This window comes from Liolophura sinensis, chromosome 7 (genome assembly GCF_032854445.1).
Source record: "Liolophura sinensis isolate JHLJ2023 chromosome 7, CUHK_Ljap_v2, whole genome shotgun sequence".
In the NCBI taxonomy this organism is placed as follows: Eukaryota; Metazoa; Mollusca; class Polyplacophora; order Chitonida; family Chitonidae; genus Liolophura; species Liolophura sinensis.
In genome coordinates this window covers 22,995,226-23,014,341 of record NC_088301.1, presented here as the reverse complement: position 1 = coordinate 23,014,341, position 19,116 = coordinate 22,995,226, and the positions used below count along the sequence as shown (strand labels likewise).

Here is a 19,116-nt window from a genome sequence, read left to right as displayed (position 1 = left end):
ATCACAAAGAAAAATTCCACTATGGCAATTATTTTTAAGGTGGACTTGATCTGTGTTTTCCAAAGCTTGTTGACATTGTTTTGAGAGATTTATTAAAACTTAATATTTATGATCCTATGGTAGTTCATCAATGTTGTGTGGACAAATAAGTGAAATTTTTATGGCAAAAGTGATGTGATGTCACTTAGATTCAGTCTGACACGGTTGTGTTTTTTAATATTTTACTTGCTTTTTATGGTGCATCAAAAAATATAAAAAATAGTTTTGGGTACAGTTTGCTTCAGCTCTTTAAATGGGGCTGATAATTTGTTGTGTTTAATTTAATGTCCTACTGAAGAATTTATATGACCGAAGTCAGGTTTGTGACAGGTGTAAACAGAAGTGCCCACAGTACACCACTGACCTTCGCCAGGTACCTGACAAACCTTCTGACTTAAAGCCACAGCCAAAACAGCGAGAGATGGATCTAAACATTGCAATGGTGATAGGCCTGATAGTCACATCGAGACAGGGCTAATTATATGAACCATTTGAGAAATATCCCAATAAGAACTTTGAAATTGAGGATTATCATCAACAGAGGAATGTGGGTATATATATCCAAACAACCAAAATATGAACATTACTCAATCATTACCTTAACTGGAATCTTGTCAGCCCCTTTTTCAAACGCATTAAAAACCTGCCAAACACAAAAACAAATTTGATCAGATGTTTACAATGGATTGTCAACCTTAGTTCACATTAAAAGTAGCAATCTCCTATAGGCAATGGGGAAAACCAACCCACATGATTCAGAAAAATCTGACAATATTTGTAGCAAATATTACACGGAAAACAATGACCACAGAGAGTCACATAATTCATTAAATATGCAAAAAAATCTATGAATCAGACTGGTTTTCAAACTTGATCTGATATTCCAGTGAGACTATACTAAAAAATGTACTTATAGGCTTGGCATAATAAATATATTCTGGGCCACTGGTCAATAAACAAAATCATATGATAAACAACAGGTATCAGTAAAAACAAATGGCATACCATGCAGAGAGAAAATCTTTACACATAAACATGCTGTTGTTAAATGGTTTGGAGAGGCCTTACTTTTTTCATGGCCGTTGATATAGCAGAGGTCAAGAACTCTCGGCCTGTCATCCACTTCCATTCCCAGTTATCTCCCCCTACATCCAGCTCCATGTCTTCTGAGAGCACCAGGCAATCCACCACATACGTCTGTGTGATGTGAGAAAAGTGGTGGACAACCTGAAAATATCAGCATGTATAAAGATGACCTATTACACAAATGACGGGGACTACTCTGAGGAACTCTGACTCAAATATTACTACACTCTAACTTCTCAACCCTATCACATATGAAAGGGCAACTCTGAATTCAACTTCCGTTCCTATGTAGTTTTATTTTGGAGAGAAGACCACATTGACTTTGCCTTGATGGACCAATTTTAGACCTTCACTAAAGTTTAGTTTCATCAGTTTAGGCATATTATTGCCCTCCAAATGTTCCTACATAAACATCACATGAATATGTGAAAGGCAGAGGAAATAGGGCATCGTGACACACCTTTTCTGTTCAGCCTTACTCTCAGTAATCTCCTGAACATTGTGTCAGCTTTCTGCTTTCCCTGTACTTCTCACTCAACTGGCACATCAGTCTGTTAAGTCTACATGTAACTATTTACTTTCTACAATCTGAGTACTCCTATAATGTGCCAAACTAAAGACTTTAAAAATTGTGGCAGCAGTTGTTGCCTTGCTTGGCACTCAGCACTGAAAGGTTGAAGACAGGAAACAGGACTGGTTGGGCAGGTGTCAGTGTAATGTGACTGGGCGGCAGCACTTGGCGGCATGGACTCGCCCTGCCACAAAAAGACACAATATATGTACACACACCTAATGACTCCTCATCGTGATATGACTGAAGTAAGATGTAAAACCCCAGGTGTAAATACAATGTACATACCTATATAATATCTGATTATTCTATACCTATGTTAATTTTCTATACTCACTTTGCTTACATATTCAACTCCTGCACTTATCTTATTTTTAGTGTCCATACTACTCACCTGGCACTTCCTATAATTCTGGTACTCACCTGGCACTTCCTATAATTCTGGTACTCACCTGGCACTTCCTATAATTCTGGTACTCACCTGGCACTTCCTGTAATTCTGGTACTCACCTGGCACTTCCTATAATTCTGGTACTCACCTGGCACTTCCTGTAATTCTGGTACTCACCTGGCACTTCCTGTAATTCTGGTACTCACCTGGCACTTCCTGTAATTCTGGTACTCACCTGGCACTTCCTATAATTCTGGTACTCACCTGGCACTTCCTATAATTCTGGTACTCACCTGGCACTTCCTGTAACTCTGGTACTCACCTGGTACTTCCTATAATTCTGGTACTCACCTGGCACTTCCTGTAATTCTGGTACTCACCTGGCACTTCCTGTAATTCTGGTACTCACCTGGCACTTCCTGTAATTCTGGTACTCACCTGGCACTTCCTGTAATTCTGGTACTCACCTGGCACTTCCTGTAATTCTGGTACTCACCTGGCACTTCCTGTAATTCTGGTACTCACCTGGCACTTTCTGTAATTCTGGTACTCACCTGGCACTTCCTGTAATTCTGGTACTCACCTGGCACTTCCTGTAATTCTGGTACTCACCTGGCTAATAAGTTAATTTCATGAAAATGTACTCACCCAATGAATGCATTCATTACCTATCCTCACCTGGTTGATATTTTAATTGCCTATTCTCACCAGGCTTACATATTAATTGCCAATTCTCACCATGCTTATGAGCTTAGCCCCTATCACAAAAGGCTCATATCCTAATTTCCTATACTCACCTGGCTGATATCTGGCTAATATGTTAATTTCTTTACCTGCCTCTCTGATATGTTAATTCCCTATACTCACACAGCTGATGTGTTCATTTTCTGTTCTCAATAGGCTGATATGTTCATTTCATTAAAACTCGCTTGGATCAAATGTTAATATCCTATACTGACCCAGCTGATATGTTCATTTCCTATGCTCATTTAATATGTCCATTACCTATACTCACCAGGCTAACATGTTAATTTTCTATACTCCCTGTATTTCTTTCTTTCATTCACTTGGACCATACATTTATTACTCACACTCATCTAGCCCGTACATTTATTATCTTCACTCACTTGGCCCAAATATTCAGTACCTCCACTCACTTGCCCTTTATGTTTACCACCCGAATTCACCTGGCCCATGTACTGACTACCTGCACTCATATGCTTTGTATGTTTATTACATGCACTCACCTGGCCCATATGTAGAATACTAGCACTCACCTGGCCTACATGTTCTATCTGAGTATCAGCAGGCAGACAAAGTGAGTAGTTAGTTTGTAACCAGACCTCTGCCTCCTCTTTCTTTGCACCTTCCTGTTTCAGACTTGGGAATTCCCACAGGCCCGCTAACAAGCCTGAAAACAAAGTTGACAAACAAGAAAACACGGTTGACAAACAAGACAATATAGTTGACAAACAAGACAATATAGTTGACAAACAAGAAAATTTGAAATGACCCAACACAATTATTGTTACATGCGCAGATACAGAGGCCAGCCAAAAAGGGTCAGCAGGTAGGCTGGGGGGAGGTGTTACTTCTGCTCTACTCAGCAACAAGTCAGTACTCTCCTTGGGAGGGTAACAATCTGATTTAATGTGGGTTGGGCAAAACTATAATTACAATTTTCTTGCTTGTATCATAATTCACACGATAAAAACGTGAACACTAACCTTGTTCCTTTCTTTTCAATAAAAGGAATTTTCGCTTGGATTTCTCCTGATGATGACAACAGACCAGACAGACTGATGTGGTTTCTTCACGAGGAGGTTTCTTTTTGGGTTTACGTGGGTAGTTCATAACACCATCACTACAACAACAACAACAACAACCTAAATAATCTAAACAGATGAACACTGAGTCAATGTTCATATTTTGACAAGTTCTGAAAACTTACATCTACTGAGGTATATTCGTGTTCAGGTTAGGCATGCCATGTTACCCATCTAAATGATATCAGAGCTACAAGCATGCTATATTGGTGGAAGAGAAGTAAACCCCTACAAACTTCATGTAACATCACTTCAATAGCAGGCTTACCACGCAATACAGAGGATATTTATACATTCCTTTCATCTAATACCCACAGGGCTCAATAGCAACACTTTACAGTGATGCGAGGGGAACCAAATCATTTCAAGAGCCCGCCCATTTAATGCTAGTTGCGCGATGTAACTCTAAGGTAGAGTAATGCAGTTGCGGGAATTACAGAAAGAAACAATAAAATAATACTGTCAATGCCGGATTGAGAGTAAGGAACATTTACCACTGTTTGCACGGGCATTAAATTTTCCCAACGACGAATCAATGTTAACCGCATGATCCTACTGATTAACTACCCTAATCTTATGTTGGCCTGATCAAAAAATAGTCCATATGGCAATAACACATAATGAAAAAAAAAAAAAAGCACATCTTTAGTGTCTACTTTACTGCCACCACCATCTTGCAAACTCATAAATGCTATGGTATAGGCTCCGAAAATATGATTCTTTTTCATGAACAGGCATGATTGTCATGGACCCTTTCGATTCGGTGAGTTTCACAACAGGTTAGTTAATTATAAATACCACATGGTTGTGGTACCAATTTATGCTAGGGATGATTTAATGCCCATGTGAACAGCAGTAGATGTTCCTGACCAGCAATCTGACACATTTGGGGCTGTTTCTCTCCGTAACTCTGCCTAATGCGTTCGTCCATTTCAAGTGAGTGAGTGAGTGAGTGCTTGGGGTTTAACGTCGTACTCAACAATTTTTCAGTCATATGACGACGAAGGAATCATTAGGGTGCATGCACGTGTAATGTGCCTCCTTGTTGCAGGACGGATTTCCACCGCTCTTTTATTTAGTGCTGCATCACTGAGACGACTTACCGAAGGCAAGTAAGCCGCCCCGCCCGAGCCATTATACTGATACAGGTCAACCAGTCGTTGCACTATCCCCTTCATGCTGAACGCCAAGCGAGGAAGTTACAACTTCCTCTTTTAAAGTCTTAGGTGTGACTCGACCAAGGATTGATCCTGGATCTACCGGTCCCGAAGCGGACGCTCTACCAACTGTGCTATCCGGGCCGGTCTCGTCCATTTCAAAGTTACATTCGTCAACGACTTTAACACCTACTGCACCCACACGCTCATGGCAGTCTATGATTGAGGGGAGGTTCACATTTCATCAATCGTCATGCCTGAGCAGAAGCGTCAAAAAAACTAATATCAGCTGTCAAATCACAGACCATTGGCAACTTGCTAATGACACAGTCATAAAGGGAAGTCACTCCAAAAGCACAATTCTACAATTCTCACCTTGGATCCCACTCTTCTGTGCTTGGAATACACAATTTACAGCTTTCCTCTGCTGAAAACAAGAAAAAAACCCACCAACATCTACAAGTTCAAGAATTCATCATTATTTTGCACGACTTGTAAATCTGTCTTCTCAACAGATGTCTTCATGATTATAATACGATGTACATGTAAATGTTTTCTTTGCTAAAATCTTTTTAGAACATATCATAATAAATGCTGCTTAACTCCTCAGTATTTCTCCAAGACTGTTGACAAAATCATTATCCTACCATTCCTTCCTTTTTCTCAGCTTCTCATTTTCTTGTCAATACTGTTTCACTTCACAACAAACAACAATGTTTTTATTCTGGTCAATGTATGTCAACATTTGTAGAGTTTCACTTCATACCATTCAGTACATCACAAACCCCAAACATGCACATATATACCATTTCAGACATTTCTCATACCTGCTTCATGTCATGCAGGTACTTAATATCCTCCTCCACATCCTTTCACACTAATGGTTTTCATGCAGGTACTTAATATCCTCCTCCTCCTCATTTCACATTAATGGTTTTCATGCAGGTACTTAATATCCTCCTCCTCCTCATTTCACACTAATGGTTTTCATGCAGGTACTTAATATCCTACTCCTCGTTTCACACTAATGGTTTTCATGCAGGTACTTAATATCCTCCTCCTCATTTCACACTTATGGTTTTCATGCAGGTACTTAAAATCCTCCTCCTCCTCATTTCACATTAATGGTTCTCATGCAGGTACTTAATATCCTCCTCCTCCTCATTTCACACTAATGGTTTTCATGCAGGTACTTAATATTCTACTCCTCATTTCACACTAATGGTTTTCATGCAGGTACTTAATATCCTACTCCTCGTTTCACACTAATGGTTTTCATGCAGGTAATTAATATCCTCCTCCTCCTCGTTTCACACTAATGGTTTTCATGCAGGTACTTAATATCCTACTCCTCCTCCTCATTTCACACTAATGGTTTTCATGCAGGTACTTAATATCCTACTCCTCGTTTCACACTAATGGTTTTCATGCAGGTACTTAAAATCCTCCTCCTCCTCATTTCACACTAATGGTTTTCATGCAGGTACTTAATATCCTACTCCTCGTTTCACACTAATGGTTTTCATGCAGGTACTTAAAATCCTCCTCCACATCCTTTCACACTAATGGTTTTCATGCAGGTAATTAATATCCTCCTCCTCATTTCACATTAATGGTTTTCATGCAGGTACTTCATATTCTCCTCCTCGTTTCACACTAAGGTTTTCATGCCAAAGGGATATAAACATGTTTTGTTTCATGTTATTCTTATTATTATTATCATCTCGGCCAATGTGGTTATGTTTTCGTCTGTCTGTCTGTCACTGTCTGTCAGTCAGCGGCTTAGTGTTAAAAGTTATGGATGGGATTGTACAAAATTTGGAGCACAATATCTCCTTGGACGAAGCAATTTTGGTGGTGATCTTGATCCAGGAACTGCTCCTACATTTAGGTACTATTCTGGCACAAAACTAACAATGAACTTTCTTTTCCAAGGGTTCCCAAAACATTAAGGACAAACCACCCCTATCTGCACTCACCACATTCTATATCTGGTATATTGTTATCTTCATCTGTAACCTTAGCTTTGGTCCACTTTGACACTGCCGCCTTCTTTTCGTACTCAACCTACATTTGAAATTCATTTATCAAATATTATCCAAACTTATTAAATGTATCATATTCTTGAATAATTAAATAAATAAATAAAAATTTAAATTATCAGCCTATATATCGAATAGCTTTACTTTTGATTTATTTCTTTATTCGATTGTTGTTTCATGCCCTACTCAAGAATATTTCACTTATACGACAGCGGGCCAACTTTATGGTGTGAGGAAAGCTTCACTTCTGGGCTTTTAGCAATATTTGTTGAGTTTATACACATAATAACTGGAAGAAAAAAAAAATATATATATATAATATATATATATATATATACAGGAGAGACAGCCAGATAGAGAGGAAGAAGCACCGAGCTTAACGAGGAGTCAAATAAGTAATACACCATACAGGCAAACCTAAAGGTAGACGATATATCCTGCAAAGCTCCATAAAATATCTCTGGGTCATATTAAGGCACTGTTGTGCTGATTGATCGAAAACATTGATTGAACAATTGGTGTTTAAAACCGTACTAAAAAAATTTTCCACATAATACACATGTACATGTACGAGGCAACTGGGCGACTCCGTGGCCAAGGGGGTTAGCATGACAGCGCGGAGCACTGACCCAGGAGCCTCTCACCAATGCTGTTGTTGTGAGATCAAATCCAGCTCATGCTGGCTTCCTCTCCGGTCATATGTGGGAAAGTCCGCCAACAACCTGTAAGTGGTCGTGGGTTTCCCAAGGGGTTGCGCCTGCTTTCCTCCCATCATAATGCTGGCCACCGTCTTGTAAGTGAGATATATTAAGTACGGCATAAAACACCAATCAAATAAATATATGAAATAAATGAGGGAGGTCAGGTTTAAGGGTGGAGGAAATTAGAGTGGCCAGAGTAAACCACCAACCATCAGCAGGTACCTGACAAACTTAACACTGAAGGAAACAAACTGTCATGTATGTGTGTGACAATATGACCACATCAAATGCTTCCCATGGTTTAACTTACGATTAAACAACCCAAAAGCAATTGACCACGACAGTTTGAGAAAATTGGTCCAGGCTGCTGAATTTTAATAGGATTTTTACCCAAAATGGTGCAAGAGCAGTAAAACTTTGGTAACCCTTGCTTCTAACGATCCAGAGATAGAGTTTTTTCTAGTGATGCTGCAAAACAGACGAACAACAATATCCCTAGGTTAATGTTACCTAAGAGTAAAATGTTGTAAAGAGTCCTTTACCTGCGCATATGCTTTACAGTGCCACCTTAACGGGGCACTCAGAACAGGAAGGAGTTTTGGGTGTACATACTGTAGCACCTAGTTCCATCAAGGATTGGTTGAAATCTCCAGGTCTTTCCTGATCCACAAGTTTATTAGCATGAGACCTGTGAAAAACCAAAAAAAAAAAAAAAAAGAGCCACAAAATTATACCAATTTTGCTCTTCCAAACTGCAAAAATTTCAGGTGTGATCTTTATCCAGATAAATGTTCCAGCAGGATTTTCCTTTCCATTGTATTATGGAATTAATTCATTTTAACTTAAGCTATTTTAGCCATATTTGTTTTGCTATCATAGTGAACTGTAGGTGAGGAGAAGTACGTCAGCCATCAAATTGTAGGATTTTTGGTCATTAGCACCGCCTACTCTGTCTACACGCTATAAAACAGCATCGATCATGGCGTCTGACAGATGGTCCCTGGAGGTTTATGACAGTCAAGACAGGGGCAAAGGCAAAGCAAGATCAAGGCAAAGGTAAAGACAAGATCAAGGCAAAGGTAAGATCAAGGCAAAGGTAAAGGCAAGATCAAGGCAAAGGTAAAGACAAGATCAAGGCAAAGGTAAGATCAAGCCAAAGGTAAAGGCAAGATCAAGGCAAAGGCAAGATCAAGACAAAGGTAAAGGCAAGATCAAGACAAAGGTAAAGGCAAGATCAAGGCAAAGGCAAAGGCAAGATCAAGGCAAAGGCAAATACAAGATCAAGGCAAAGGTAAAGACAAGATCAAGGTAAAGACAAGATCAAGGCAAAGGCAAGATCAAGGCAAAGGTAAAGACAAAATCAAGGCAAAGGTAAAGACAAGATCAAGGCAAAGGTAAGATCAAGGCAAAGGTAAAGGCAAGATCAAGGCAAAGGCAAGAACAAGACAAAGGTAAAGGCAAGAACAAGACAAAGGTAAAGGCAAGATCAAGACAAAGGTAAAGGCAAGATCAAGGCAAAGGCAAAGGCAAGATCAAGGCAAAGGCAAGATCAAGGCAAAGGCAAGATCAAGGCAAAGGCAAAGACAAGATCAAGGCAAAGGCAAGATCAAGGCAAAGGCAAAGGCAAGATCAAGGCAAAGGCAAGATCAAGGCAAAAGCAAGATCAAGGCAAAGGCAAGATCAAGGCAAAGGCAAGATCAAGGCAAAGGCAAAGACACGATCAAGGCAAAGGCAAAGACACGATCAAGGCAAAGGCAAGATCAAGGCAAAGGCAAGATCAAGGCAAAGACAAAGACAAAGACAAAGGCAAAGGCAAAGACAAAGGCAAGATCAAGGCAAAGGCAAAGGCAAGATCAAGGCAAAGGCAAAGACAAAGACAAGATCAAGGCAAAGGCAAAGGCAAGATCAAGGCAAAGGCAAAGGCAAGATCAAGGCAAAGGCAAAGACACGATCAAGGCAAAGGCAAAGGCAAAATCAAGGCAAAAGCAAGATCAAGACAAAGGCAAGATCAAGGCAAAGGCAAAGACAAGATCAAGGCAAAGGCAAAGGCAGAGGCAAAGGCAAGATCAAGGCAAAGGCAAAGACAAGATCAAGGCAAAAGCAAGATCAAGGCAAAGGCAAGATCAAGGCAAAGGCAAAGGCAAGATCAAGGCAAAGGCAAGATGAAGGCAAAGGCAAAGACAAGATCAATGCAAAGGTCAAGAAGACAAGATGAAGGCAAAGACAAGATGAAGGCAAAGGCAAAATCAAGACAAGGCACAAAGGATTGGTTAAAAGAATACCACAGATGAAGATTTACAGATACTGAAGTATACAGATGCAAGACAGCTAAACAGTTTCAAAACACAGCCTATACATCGACAAGCATCCTATAGGGAATCAGCATAGAGATTTGTCAGAGATTACAGTTAGGTAGAAATTCCAGCCCATATCCCTGTTGTAATGTTCTTAAATTGCTAAAGACTGTTCACCGTCTATAGCCGTGTCAACAACCCGCCCAGAGTTATTCCCCTTGAAACTCTCTCTCGCAAATGGTATTGTTGATTCTGAAGGAGCATTGATGATTTGACTGCATGTATGTAAATAAATTGATTTCACTGTTTAGCGTTCGAACTGAAAAACAAATCTTCGGATCTTCTATTATGCTGTTTTTGCCGATTTACTGAAATAAGTCGTAAGACAGAGTTTTCCCAGAAGAATACAGACTGGGAGTGCAAATGATGAAAAATCTGCTGCAGTACTGTATTTCAGCTGAAGATTAGCTTTTTCAATTGACACAGCTTAATTGATTGAGATTATTTCTACCAACATATACGGCCATTTAAGAAGGTTTTTCGTGAAGTTTGCTTGATTTCTTATTGGAAAAACTTAAGTCTTGGCATAAAAGTAACATTTCAAGCCCTTTATGCCTTTCTCAAGGTGCATTTTTACATGACAAACTTTAGGTGTAATACAGTGTGTTTGTGTATATATATATATATATATATATATATATATATATATATATATATATATGCATATATATGTAGATTTACCAGAGCATGTCTTGTACTGGCTGACTGGTACAGTCGGCTCCCACCATCCTCATACGACACAGAACCCGTACCACATTCCCATCCACCAAACCGGTTGTCTGTATCAAACAAAACACTCAGAGATCACTGCATAGCCAAGACAGAATATACAACCAGGGACAAATGGCGATATGTTTTCTATATTTCTTTACATACATCAATACCATACCTGTCTGAATTAACGATAAATGTAAAAGACAAAAGGTGCTCAGTTACTTGAGTGAGAACCATCAACCACACAGGGTGCACTATTCAACTTTCATCATCAGATTCCCACACAGCCCTTTACAATGTTTTGTCAACTTTCCCTCAAGCAATAAGATCATGAGTGCTTGTTCGTTGATCGACAACGTTGACAAATTGTGGTAATTCTTCACTGTCTGGTTTTTCTGTGTACAAACAGCCTGTCAAAGACAATGTCCTGCACATGTAGTTGTCCTGCACCCTACATGTAGTTGTCCTGCACCCAATATGTATTTGCCCTGCACCCTATATGTATTATTGCTGCACCCTATATGTATTTGTCCTGCACCCAATAAACCTGCGGATGGTCATGGGTTTCCCCCGGGGTGTGCCCGATTTCCACCCACCATAATGCTGGCCGCCGTCGTATAAGTGAAATATTCTTGAGTACGGTGTAAAACACCAATCAAATAAATAAATAAATCCTGCACCCAATATGTCCTTGATTTGGGCCAATTGTTCGGCACAAAAATCCCATGTAAATAACATTGTAGCTTTTCGTCGAATAATGAGGAAGCAAAATTTGCTAACCATGTCACACATCAGCTTGAACATTTTTTTTTCCTGCCCCGTGTCAGGCTGTAACCAATACTGATCCCATTTTTAGTATGTATGCTGGTGCAACACTACTTCAATAGCTTTATTGACATGGTTAAACCAGATCTCACCTGATTATAGATATTATAGCTCCTGCCGTGTACCTGCCTTCACCTCACCTGATCATAGATGCTATAGCTCCTGCTGTGTACCTGCCTTTACCTCACCTGATTATAGATGCTATAGCTCCTGCTGTGTACCTGCCTTCACCAGATCTCAACTGATTATAGATGCTATAGCTCCTGCCTTCACCAGATCTCACCTGATTATAGATGCTGTCTCCTGCTGTACACTTGCCTACACCAGATAATCTCCTCACCAGATCTCACCTGACACCTGCTGTATACCTGCCTACACCAGGTAATGTCTTCACCTGCTGTACACTTGCCTACACCTGGTAATATCTTCACCAGATCTTACCTGATTGAAGGCTATAGATGCTATGGCACCTGCTGTACACTTGCCTACACCTGGTAATATCTTCACCCCATCTCACCTGATTGAAGGCTATAGATGCTATGGCACCTGCTGTATACCTGCCAACATCTGGTAATGTCTTCACCACATCTCACCTGATTGAAGGCTATAGATGCTATGCCACCTGCTGTATACCTGCCAACACCTGGTAATGTCTTCACCCCATCTAACCTGATTGAAGGCTATAGATGCTATGGCACCTGCTGTATACCTGCCAACACCTGGTAATGTCTTCACCACATCTCACCTGATTAGGCTATAGATGCTATGCCACCTGCTGTATACCTGCCAACACCTGGTAATGTCTTCACCACATCTCACCTGATTGAAGGCTATAGATGCTATGCCACCTGCTGTATACCTGGTAATGTCTTCACCACATCTCACCTGATTGAAGGCTATAGATGCTATGGCACCTGCTGTATACCTGCCAACACCTGGTAATGTCTTCACCCCATCTCACCTGATTGAAGGCTATAGATGCTATGGCACCTGCTGTATACCTGCCAACACCTGGTAATGTCTTCACCACATCTCACCTGATTGAAGGCTATAGATGCTATGGCACCTGCTGTATACCTGCCAACACCTGGTAATGTCTTCACCACATCTCACCTGATTGAAGGCTATAGATGCTATGGCACCTGCTGTATACCTGCCAACACGTGGTAATATCTTCACCCCATCTCACCTGATTGAAGGCTATAGATGCTATGGCACCAGCTGTATACCTGCCAACACCTGGTAATGCCTTCACCACATCTCACCTGATTGAAGGCTATAGATGCTATGGCACCTGCTGTATACCTGCCAACACCTGGTAATGCCTTCACCAGATCTTCAGCTGTCGCAGGCATCTTCCCATTCAGCTCCTCAACCACCTAATCAAAGAAGAAGAAGTCCAACATTTCTTCACATTGGTTACTTATGTATTTATTAATTAGTCTCCTATCTGTACCAGAGGAAGCTAAATCCATCAATAATCCGACATTTCATACTGGTTCCAATTGTGGTTATTTTGTCTGATTTGGCAGCATTTACAAAATGACTGGTTACTGTGAATTGAAATTTTCACCTTGACAAGTTACAGACAAAGTTCAATTTCTGTGCTGTTAGGTCAATTATGAATCTTTAACAAAATTACGGCAGTTTTGGTTTCATTGTGGACTTTAACAAACCAATAGTGGTTTCAGAATACTTCTAGAAAGCTTGCTTGGTTTGTATTTGTCTTCAACTTTGAATTCGTGAGCAGACTTTTGGCACATTCTTTATTAGTTCATTTAGCCAAAATTAATACAATAAGACCACTTTCGACACTTTTCAATGCAGGGTTCTTACAGAATATAGCTTATTCCAGTGTCGCATAGATGAAGAGAGGCCGTGTGAAAAAGGAAAACAAAGGGCCTTGTTCTAAGAAGAATTTACATGAATATTAGCAAGAAAACATGTAAGAGATTATTGATATCATTGTGTGTCTGCTAAGTTTTTACCTTTTTCACACCCTCCAGAAGTCGTCTTCCCCGCGAGTAGTACCCTAGCCCCGACCACATGGTGTTAACATCCTGCATGTAACACATCGTACATCTTACAGAACAAGGATACTGTATTTCATATGAACTTTGGTATCTAACAATACACTTTCAAAGCCAGCACTTAATTTTTGTTTTGGTATTTTTTTCTCATAGGAAATTAATCAAACTTCACAAAAAACTATTTAGTGGCCCAATAAGCTGTTTGATTGTTTATTGGATTGGTGTTTTACGCTGTACTCAAGAGTATTTCACTGATACTACGGCAGCCAGCGTCTGGTGGGAGGGCAGAGCCCAGGGAAAACCCAGGACCATCTGCAGGTTGCTGTCAGACCTTTCCACATACGGCCGGAAAGGAAGCCAGCGTAAGGCCCAATGAGCTGGATGAATCAATCAGAATTAAGCAGAATGTACCACTTGAAGAATGCTAAACTTTAGAAACAGAAATACTTCATTATACAATCCAAATAACTCCTAAACATGTGCAGTCAAGGACAGCAAGTTACAGATACCTACAGTAATAAAGAAAATATACGGTAAAATGTTAAAATATAAAACATAGCAAAACAGCATATGCATATAACGACATCCATTTCTATAATAATATCAGTCTAGTGTACTGTAATTCTTCCAAGTTTTCGCATGTTTGCAAAGTGTTTATTCAAGCATATTCTGAAGGCACTATTTCTGAGTGGGCCGATAAATTTGTAATTTTTGTGAAGTCCTGAAATTGGCCATACCACACAGTGTAGTTTGTCTCGAAAATCAAGTTTAAAATGTACATAAATTGCACTGAAAACTGCTCTTTCATATACAAAAAAAGGCCGAGGAATTAGGATGGATGTGTAACTTACAGGGATACAGAATTGATTCTGATTGGCTGATGTGACAGATAGGCAATTCCAGGCGACTATGGCTGCAAGATTTAACCCAGGAAACCCTATCTTCATTTTCAGTCAATTAGTATCAATTCTGCGTTTCTTTATTCAGCACAAGCAGCACATTTGCAATAGATGCGAGACATCCTGCAAAAGTTACTTATTGTCTCGCACTTTAACATCTCATTATCATGTGAATGGCCAAATGTTAAAACATAGCACGTCACACATCTGAACAATCAATCGATGTGGACTTACACAATTAAACATACCAAAAATGTGAACGGACAAAAGGCTGAAATAGTATTTACTCACCTCCAGCGTTGCTTTGGCTAGCTCTTGTAGTGTCGGCCATTTCTAGTAAACACAAACTCATAGATGTCAAAGACAACGTCATGGCCTCTTCAATCAGAGACACAAATATTAAGAATAAGTTTTAACAGATTTTAGGTTTTCAAAATAATGCTAAATATATGGGTTTAAAAACCCACCTGAGAACATAATTGCTTTTGCTGCATTCCAAACATAAAAATGCAAAAACAAAAGAATCTGAAATGCTTTTTCTGGACAGAGTTTTCTGTTTCTTTTCAGAAATTTGAGGAACACATTAATTCTGACTTCATGTGCACCTGAAAATCCAGTGAGAAAAATACATTTAGGTTCATGTGAAATCCACCTGGTTTACCATGCCCCACCCTGACTTATCCTGGAGAGGACCATGCCCCACCCTGACTTATCCTGGAGAGGACCATGCCCCCACCCTGACTTATCCTGAAGAGGACCATGCCCCACCCTGACTTATCCTGGACAGGGCCAGCCCCCACCCTGACTTATCCTGGAGAGGACCATGCCCCAACCTGACTTATCCTGGAGAGGACCATGCCCCACCCTGACTTATCCTGGACAGGGCCAGCCCCCACCCTGACTTATCCTGGAGAGGACCAGCCCCCACCCTGACTTATCCTGGAGAGGACCATGCCCCACCCTGACATATCCTGGAGAGGACCATGCCCCACCCTGACTTATCCTGGAGAGGACCAGCCCCCACCCTGACTTATCCTGGAGAGGACCATGCCCCACCCTGACTTATCCTGGAGAGGACCATGCCCCACCCTGACTTATCCTGGAGAGGACCACCCCCCACCCTGACTTATCCTGGAGAGGACAATGCCCCACCCTGACTTATCCTGGAGAGGACCATGGCCCACCCTGACTTATGCTGGAGAGGACCATGCCCCACCCTGACTTATCCTGGAGAGGACCATGCCCCACCCTGACTTATCCTGGAGAGGACAATGCCCCACCCTGACTTATCCTGGAGAGGACCATGCCCCACCCTGACTTATCCTGGAGAGGACCATGGCCCACCCTGACTTATCCTGGAGAGGACCATGCCCCACCCTGACTTATCCTGGAGAGGACCATGCCCCACCCTGACATATCCTGGAGAGGACCATGCCCCACCCTGACTTATCCTGGAGAGGACCATGCCCCACCCTGACATATCCTGGAGAGGACCATGCCCCACCCTGACTTATCCTGGAGAGGACCATGCCCCACCCTGACTTATCCTGGAGAGGACCATGCCCCACCCTGACTTATCCTGGAGAGGACCATGCCCCACCCTGACTTATCCTGGAGAGGACCATGCCCCACCCTGACTTATCCTGGAGAGGACCACCCCCCACCCTGACCTATCCTGGAGAGGAAGGCAAAATAGCTTTCTTGACTCTCGCCTGAGTCCTGTTCCATGGAGGAAATGTAGGGTTCATGTAACATGACTGCAACTATAAAGGCAACACACGTTTATGACAGTTACAATCCATGTATAGCAACCTATGATCATTTTGCTGGTTCAGTTAGGCTTATAAACAAGTGGTAAGCAGGGTGGTGACATTTTTCTTACCTCCATCCATCTGTTGTAGTAATCTATCACTGTAGCCACTTGAGTCTGCTGCAGCATGATTTCAGATACCCAGACTGCATCAGAAATATGAGACATGTGTCACAGATTTGTAGGCTACATAACACACTCAAAATGGTAAACATCTATACTACATCAGAAATATGAGACACCTGTCAGAGATTTGTACATAACACACTCAAAATGGAAAACATCTATACTACATCAGAAATATGACACGTGTCACAGATTTGTACTTAACACGCTCAAAATGGAAAACATCTATACTACATCAGAAATATGACACGTGTCACAGATTTGTACATAACACACTCAAAATGGTAAACATCTATACTACATCACAAATATGACACGTGTCAGAGATTTGTACGTAACACACTCAAAATGGTAAACATCTATACTACATCACAAATATGACACATGTCACAGATTGTACATAACACACTCAAAATGGTAAACATCTATACTGCATCAGAAATGTGAGACGTGTCACAGACTGTACATAACACACTCAAAATGATAAACATCTATACTACATCCCAAATATGAGACATGTCAAAGATTGTACATAACACGCTCAAAATGGTAAACATCTACACTACATCAGAAAAATGAGAAGTGTCAGAGATTTGTACGTAACACACTCAAAATGGTAAACATCTATATTACATCACAAATATGAGACATGTCAGAGATTGTACATAACACGCTCAAAATGGTAAACATCTACACTACATCACAAATATGACACGTGTCATAGATTTGTATGTAACACACTCAAAATGGTAAACATCTATAGTACATCACAAATATGAGAAGTGTCCGAGATTGTACGTAACACACTCAAAATGGTAAACATCTACACTACATCAGAAATATGACACGTGTCATAGATTTGTACGTAACACACTCAAAATGGTAAACATCTACACTACATCAAAAATATGAGGAGTGTCAGAGATTTGTACACAACACACTCAAAATGGTAAACATCTATACTACATCACAAATGAGACGTGTCACAGATTGTATATAACACACTCAAAATGGTAAACATCTATACTACATCAGAAATATGAGACGTGTCACAGATTTGTACATAACACACTCAAAATGGTAAACATCTATGCTACATCAGAAATACTACATAGAAATATCTGTCAAAGATGTCATACAACACAAACCAAAAAATAGGCTCCCAAACTACATGAAAAATAAAACATGTAAAAGATTTCATACAACACATGCAAAACACCAAGGCCTGAATTTTGCCATTACAAATGTTGCAATCTAATAAAAAAAATTACTTTCCCACCATTTTTGTTGTTGAAATATCACAACCTTTACACCCGACTCATCTTCAATGAAATCAAAACTGTCTTTCAAGCTTTTCTCCCACACCAACAGTCTTTTTAGAAACAGATTTTTTAGCCACTGATGAGAGTTGCAACCGCATCCATGTGCTCCGTTGCTTCGGAAACTATTTTGAAATTCGTCAGATTGGTTGTTTGGGTAATATAAATTGTGCTCACGAACTTAAAAGAAAGGGGAGCTACTACTGTTTGGAAGCTTGGTATTGTAACAAATCGGGGTCCAGAATTCATACTGCAATGACACAACGTATCAAAAGACAGCGGAGCCACATTCATTAATTAACGTATATGTCACTGCTGTACAATAGGGAAGACATCACATAACAATTGTGGGCGTCTGAGGCCAATAATGAGCCTTTCAACACTACTTTAAGTTGGGAATTTACAAGACTTTCAACAGCGAGGATCAAGTCAAATTCTCATAACCAGAAAATGCTGTGAATTTTTTGGCGAATTGATTCACAGATTCGAGTGGAAATTCAGGCCCTGAACACAGTACACTCATACTAAATGAGAAATACAAAATACATGTTCAATATTTTACACAGCACTTGAAACAATTGTCTTCAGGAATAAAACACCTTGTCAAGATCCTGTACCACACATAAAGAAATTAGTAGAGACCTATACATCACCAGGTCACATCACATGATCACATCATCAGCAACAGAAATCTCACTTAGACAACTTATTTAGTGTTAAGTTGCCCTTAGCTAAGTGCATTTTGTATCCTACAACACACGTCGTCATGGTAGTTATGGGAAAATTTAGCTAAGTAAGCTTCATGAAAATAGCTCCAGGAGCCCATTTCACAAAGCGCACTTAACTGTAAGTATTATGTCGAAATGTTAGTTCCATGAATGTAGCACTATGTACGCTTTGTGAAACGGGGCCCTGAAACACAAAACAAATGTCACAGATTTTACACAAGACATGCAAAACATCAGACATCCGTACCACATTAGAAATAAACCCAGGTCAAAAATTTCATTGATTTATTTGTTTGACTGGTATTTTACGCCATACTCAAGAATATTTCACTTACACGACGGCGGCCAGCAATATGGTGGGAGGAAACCCACAACCATTGGCAGATCACTGGCAGACCTTCCCACATATGGCTGGAAAGGAAGGCAGCATAAACTGGATTTGAACTCAGAGCAACCGCACTGGTGAGAGACTCCAGAGGCATTGCGCCATGCTGGTGT

At 40.5% G+C, this 19,116-nt stretch overlaps 1 protein-coding gene across 1 annotated transcript; it reads right to left on the bottom strand.

The window, feature by feature from the left end:
- Nucleotides 1–491: 491 nt before the first annotated feature.
- Nucleotides 492–16,594, bottom strand: LOC135470744 (adenine DNA glycosylase-like). The gene is made up of 12 exons (XM_064749784.1): nucleotides 16,518–16,594; nucleotides 14,927–14,968; nucleotides 13,695–13,766; nucleotides 12,972–13,085; nucleotides 10,849–10,946; nucleotides 8,381–8,501; nucleotides 7,050–7,137; nucleotides 5,446–5,497; nucleotides 3,815–3,951; nucleotides 3,365–3,498; nucleotides 1,108–1,266; nucleotides 492–682 (listed from the first exon to the last, which is right to left on the bottom strand). The coding sequence occupies exons 1-12, from the start codon at nucleotides 16,572–16,574 to the stop codon at nucleotides 623–625; spliced, it is 1,134 nt and encodes a 377-aa protein (XP_064605854.1). The 5' UTR covers nucleotides 16,575–16,594; the 3' UTR covers nucleotides 492–622.
- Nucleotides 16,595–19,116: the final 2,522 nt, after the last annotated feature.